At 45.2% G+C, this 6,241-nt stretch overlaps 1 protein-coding gene across 1 annotated transcript in view; it reads right to left on the reverse strand.

Annotated features, from left to right (window-relative positions):
* The window catches only part of Il2rg (interleukin 2 receptor, gamma), a gene marked incomplete in the record, with an annotated part of 3,974 nt that extends 2,048 nt beyond the window's left edge, over positions 1 to 1,926 (reverse strand). The window contains 4 exon segments of the mRNA XM_013502895.1: positions 656 to 797; positions 1,005 to 1,189; positions 1,413 to 1,566; positions 1,764 to 1,926. Of these exon segments, the coding sequence (XP_013358349.1) occupies positions 656 to 797; positions 1,005 to 1,189; positions 1,413 to 1,566; positions 1,764 to 1,878 (596 nt within the window).
* Positions 1,927 to 6,241: the final 4,315 nt, after the last annotated feature.

The raw sequence follows: 6,241 nt of genomic DNA on the forward strand, positions 1-6,241 counted from the left end.
TGGTTCTCCCCTCCTCTCTTTTTATTTTTTATTTTATTTTATTTTTTTGTCTTTTTTGAGACAGGGTCTTGTTATACAGTTCGGGCTGGCCTTGAACTCACTTTGTGGCCCAGGCTGGCCTCGAACTCACAACAATCCTCCTGCCTCAGCCTCACCAGTGCTGGGATTACAGGCATGCACCACCACGCCCGGCTTCCTCCTCTCTTTTTAAAACAATTTTCTTTATTTCTATTAATACATGTTGGTAGTACATAATGATCACATTCGTCATGGGGGATTTGTACATGTGCATAACACATCTTAATTCTTTTTTTGTCCCCCTCCTGTCCCCTCCCTCTGACCTTTTCCTCCTTTCTTAACAATTCAAGCCAGGCTTCTCCCTTCACTGACTTCAATCTAATGCCTCATCTCCAGATCCCCTTAATGGTTTGCATTTGTTTACTTCTCTCTCTGGTCTCAGGAAGCGTGTGGACAGGGAATTCACTGACTGACAATGACAGAGAAAGGAGTTGAAAGAGGGTAGCGGGGAAGGAGCAGAGGAGCTGGGAGGCAAAGAACAGGAGCTTGGTCTAAGGTCCTCCTATCTGAATGACTGAATGCTTTATCTCCATGTGCTTGGACTTAGCTGCTGCATTCCTGTCCCCAATCACTCACTGTCCAGCTGCTATCCCAGTCGCTCCGATACTGCACCAAATGCTGCAAACAGCGGTCCAAGGCGTATCTGTTTTTCCAGCTCAGTTCTAGCTGGGATTCACTCAGGTTTCGAAGTGTTAGATTCTCCGGTGCCCAGGGAATCACTGGAGACATGTGTGCATGTGCGGTCATTCCCCTGGCCTAGACAAGTCCAGATCTTAAAAGTAGTTCCCCTCATCCCTCCTCCTCCCTTCTTCATCCTGATCCCCCACCACTTCCCTTCTGTGTACCACAGGAGGAAAGAACACCACTCCACTGGCTCTAATGCCCCGCAGTAGCCCCGGCCTCTGGGCCACTTCTTCCCAGATTACCCAAATTCTGTAGTTTTAGCTTCTGTTCCATCTGCCTCCGGGGTTCTCGTGGGTCCTGGAGCCGGACAACAAATGTTTCATAGAGACGGATCTCGTTTTCTTGTAGCCAACAGCCAGAAGTGAGCTCTTTTGAGAATAGATAGTGACCACACTCCTGGACTTTATAATTATCAGAGTTCTTGTACCTGGAGAAAGGTTGGAAGGAAGAGGAAGAGCGGGGCAGATTTGGGTACTGCATATGTTCACGGCCTAACCTCATCTGATCTGAACTGACTTATAACTTACATCCCACGGGAGAATGGAAGGGCGCCTGGGGGGCTGGCTATCCTCTTTCTTGGTCCCCTTGTAGTCTCTCTCCTCCACCCGCTCTTCTTCCTCCCCTGCACATCCCCTCTTCCCTTCTCATACCCATATCGCAGAGTCAGGTTGGTAGGCTGGGGCTCAGAGCTGCTATTCCAAGTGCAATTCATGTACTCGCCATTGAACACAAAGCACTGAACCTCTGGGAGGGGCAGGGTGGAAATGTTGAGAGACCCAGGGGTCTCCGAGGTCGAGAAGGAAACTAGGTTGAGGAGAAAACAAAGTGGGAGAGGAAAAGAGAAGAAATAGTGTGAGGCAGGGAACCTTTCCCCTGGCCCTCCCCACTCTACTCTTCAGTTCTCCCTGCATTGTTGCGAAGGCCACTGGCAGGGTCCACATGCCTGTGTGGTCCCTTCCCATAGCCTCCTCCCCACCCCCCTTCAGTCCCAGATTCCCCACCAGCTGTGCTGTCTTCATTCCCACTGGGCTTGAGGACCGTTGAGTTCAGCCCCACCCCCAGCAGAGGTAGCTGCAGGAGAAAGAAGGATCTCAGGGGCAATGACAGCTTCAACATGGCGCTTGGTCTTTGTTCCCTGGGTGTAGTCTGTGTCGGGAACCTGGGCCCCTCACCCTCTAGCCCTCCCCACCCACACATTTCCTTCTGTCATAGCTTCCGGTGGAAAGAACCTTACAAACCAGGGTTTTATAGAGGGTGTGGCAAATGTGTTCAGTGACACAAGCTAAGTCCTCTGGGAGGTTAGGTGCTACGGTGAGGTAGAGTTAAGTTAAGACTAAGGAGAGTATATAACACTGCCACAGACTCAAGAATCCTCAGAGCACCTAGATCGTAGGTGAGACCTGCTGACCTCCACTACTGCCACTCCCAACCACCTTCTCTAAGTCATTATTCTTTTAAATTTTTACTTATCTTTTTATTGGTTTTTTGAGACAGAGTCTCACTATGTAGTTCAGGCTGGACTTAAACTCACTATGTGGCCCAGGTGGCCTCGAACTTGCAACGATCCTCCTGCCTCAACCTTCCTAGCGCTGGGATTATAGGTGTGGGCACCAAGCCTAGCTGTCTAAATCACTGTCTTTTATAGAGGAGGTTCTGACACCACCCCTCTCCTGAACTATAATCCTTTCTTGACTCATTCACCCTTGAATCTCTGTCAAAACTACATAGTCCTGGGAAGATGGAAAATACTGTCGTGGCTCCTATGGGCACATACACAGCTGTCTTCCCATAACCTAATCTGAACCAGGATACCCACTGGTAGCTTGAACTGGGTCCCTGTAGAGATGGGTTAGCAGATCTGATTTAGAAATGGAAAAACAGAAGCCGGGTGTGGTGGTACATGCCTGTAATCCCAGCACTTGGGAGGCTGAGGCAGGAGGATCAAGGCAAATTCGAGGCCAGCCTGGGCTACATGGTGAGCTCAAGGCCAGCCTGAACTGCATAGCAAGACCCTGACTCAAAAAAAAAAAAAAAAAAAAGGAAAGAAATGGAGAAACAATAATACTACTTTCAAACTCCAAATCTTCCCCCAAATCTGCCTTTCTTCCTGTTTTCCCTCTCAGTTAATAGTATCATCGCCCTCTGAGTCACCCAGACTTGAAACCTCAGTGTCCTCTTCAATACCCTCAATCCAATCCAGCCTGCTTCTGTGGTGCTGCTCCCAGCAGTTTCCTCCCTTCCATTCCTACAGCTGCAGTGCTAAATCAGCCTTTGGTTACCTCTAGTTGTGATTATTACTGGAACCCACTAACCAGTCTTCTTTCTGGATGTCTTTTGCTCTCTAATCTAATCTCCACTCTGTGGCCAGACTTACTTTCTCCCAAACACAAAGCTGATTGGAGAAGCTGTTTACAGAAATTGTTTATTTTCCTCCCAATATTTTGAGATGTTTTATTTTGCTTGGTTTTTGAGACAAGGTCTCCCTAACTTGCTGGGACTGGCCTTAAACTCATGATCCTCCTGCTTCAGCCTCCTAAGTGCTGGAATTATAGGCATGTATCACCATACCTAGCTACAGAAATTATTTATACAAAAAAAAATTTATTGAGTCTTTAATAATGTGGCAGGCATAGTGCTTATATTTTGAGAATATATAGACAAATAAGATACCCTTATTATCCCAGAAGCTCACAGATAAGTGGGGAAGACATAAACAAATAATACAATATAGTGTAAATTCTATGGCATAGATGTGAAGACAGTCCAAAGTATGAGAACACAGAAGGGGAAGTAACTAAATTTACCAAGATGGAGAGGGGAGTAGTTCAGGGAAGCTTTGCTGAGAAGCTGCATTTTTTTAGCAGAATTTTAAAGAATAAGCCAGGTGTGGTGGTGCACACCTGTAATCCCAGCACTCAGGAGGCTGAGGCAGGAGGATCACCACAAGTTCGAGGCAGCCTGAGCTACATTGTGAGTTCAAGACCAGCCTGAACTACAGAACAATACCCTGTCTCAGAAAACTAAAAAAAAAAAAGTGCAATTTTACAAGACCAATAAGGGGATAGGACATCAGGCAGAGAAAAAGCATGTGAATAGGATTTCGGGAAACTGGATTATACGGTCTAGAATGTGCTAGTTTGCTAGGGCTGCCATAACAAATTACTCCAAACTTTAAAACAACAGAAATTTATTTTCTCACAGTTCTGGAGGCCAGAAGCCTGATATCAAGGTGATGTATATAAATCTCCATCCTCCAGGCCTGGCATGTGCTAGGCAAGAGCTCTACATCCCCAGCCCCAATCAAATTGTTTTGAGAGTTTGTTTCATGCCCCTGTCTCCCAGCTTCTGGTAGCTGCTGGCAGCCCTTGGCATTGTTTGGTTTGTAGACCCATCACTTCAGCTTCTGCCTCTATCTTCATACCATCTCTTCTCTGTGCCTCCTATATCTCTTGTATTTTTTTTTTTTTTTAGTGCTAGGGATCAAATTCAGGCCTCATACATGTGAGGCAAGGGCTCACCACAAACCTGCATTGCCAGCCCTTTTTTATTTATTTATTTATTTTAAATCTTAAGACAGGGCCTCACTAAATTGCTCAGGCTGTCCTTGAACTTTAGATCCTCCTACCTCAGCCTCCCAGGTAGCTGGGATTATAGACATATGTTACCACACCTGGTGGATTCTTACCTTAATTATGGCTGCTAAGACTCTTTTGCCAAAGAAAGTCACATTCACAGGTTCTGAGTAGATTTACCTTTTTGGAGGCCACCATTCAATCTACGACAGAGAGGCCATTATCCAGCTTTAACATCTTCAAAAGCTAGTCATGGCTTGGCTGGGGATTTAGCTCAGTGGCACAGCGTCTGCCTGGCAAACGCAAGGTCATGAGTTCAATTCCCAGTACCGGAAAAAAAAAACAAAACAAACAAATAAATAAATAAATAAATAAAGCTACTCGTGGCCTTCAGGATAAAGTTCAACATCCAAAGGGGCAAGGATATGGAACACCGGGAAATTATTCATTGCTGGTGAGAATGGAAGACTCTAGGTTCACCCCCAACACCCAAAACCAGCAACAAAAAAAACCCTATTTTCCGACTCTCTGGTGAGTAAGTTCATTAATAATAACCGTGCCTCAAATAAACCTCACTGGGTACACTATGGCAAAGTGTAAGGTCAAAGCGGAGTGTCATCAACTATAAAAATATACCAGTCTTGGGCAGGATGTTACCAATGTTATGCAGGAGTGGAGGGAGGAGATATATAGAAACTCTCTGTACCTTGTGCTCCATATTGCTGTGAGCCCAAATTTCCTATAAAGAAATTGTCTTTTTATTTAAAAAAAAAAAGTGCTTCATGGGCCAGGTACAGTGATGCACTCCTGTATTCCCAGGTACTCAAAAGGCTGGCACAAGAGGACTGAAAGTTCTAACCAGCCTGGGCAATCCAGCAAGACCCTGTCTTGAGATTTAAAAAAGAAAAAAGTTTAAAAAGAGTGGTGTTATGGTTGATACATTGTGTCAACTTGGGGAGTCTAGAGGTTTGGCTAAGTGACTCAACAGGAACCCAGGGAGCTTACTTTGTATACATCCTGAGCCTGTGGAAGAGGAGGGCATGGAGATTATGTGAGAGCTACATGCCCCTCAGGTGGGGGTAACCTGTTTACAAAGTAAGGCAGGGAAAGAAGCTGCTTGGCCCCATTCTGCCCTTTTGCTCTGGCTGCTTTGCTGTTCGGCTGCCATTCCCCCCCTTGCTCTTGTTGCTTTGCTATCTTCTGCCTCGGAACCAGCCAAGTATGGACTGAAACCTCCACAAACTGTAAGCTAAATAAACCTTTCCTTCCTTAATCTTGGACGTTGGGTATTTTGTCTCAGCAACAAGAGAAAAGTAACCAAGACAAGTGGGAGATGTTACTCAGTTGTAGAGAGCTCTAGGCACATCTCCAGTATCACAAAATAAAGAAAGGAAGCTCAAGGCCAGCCTGAACTGCTAGCAAGACCCTCTCTCAAAAAGATCAAAAAAAAAAAAAAAAAAAAAAAAAAAAAAAAAAAAAAAAAAAAAAAAAAGAAAAGAAAGAAAAGAAAGAAAGAGAAAGGAAGAAAAAGAAAGCTCTTCAGATTTAGCTCAAATATTTCCACTACCAATATGGTTTCCATTCCCCAATCAGAATTTTTCTTCCAATTGTGATGATTCAATTTTTTTTGTTTTTTTGTGGTTAATTTTTTTTTTTTTTTGGTCTTTTGAGACAGGGTCTTGCTACGTAGTTCAGGCTGGCCTTGAGCTCACTTTGTAGCCTAGGCTGGTCTTGAACTTCCAAGGATCCTCCTGCTTCAGCCTCCCAAGTGCTGGGATTACAGGCGTGTACCACCACGTTTGGCTCTTAAAAATTTTTTTGAGGGGCTGGGGATTTAGCTCAGCGGCAAAGCGCCTGCCTGGCAAGCGCAAGGTCGTGAGTTCGGTTCCTGGTACCGGAGAAAAACC

This window comes from Chinchilla lanigera, unplaced genomic scaffold (genome assembly GCF_000276665.1).
Source record: "Chinchilla lanigera isolate Chin_1 unplaced genomic scaffold, ChiLan1.0 scaffold00074, whole genome shotgun sequence".
NCBI classification, from domain to species: Eukaryota; Metazoa; Chordata; class Mammalia; order Rodentia; family Chinchillidae; genus Chinchilla; species Chinchilla lanigera.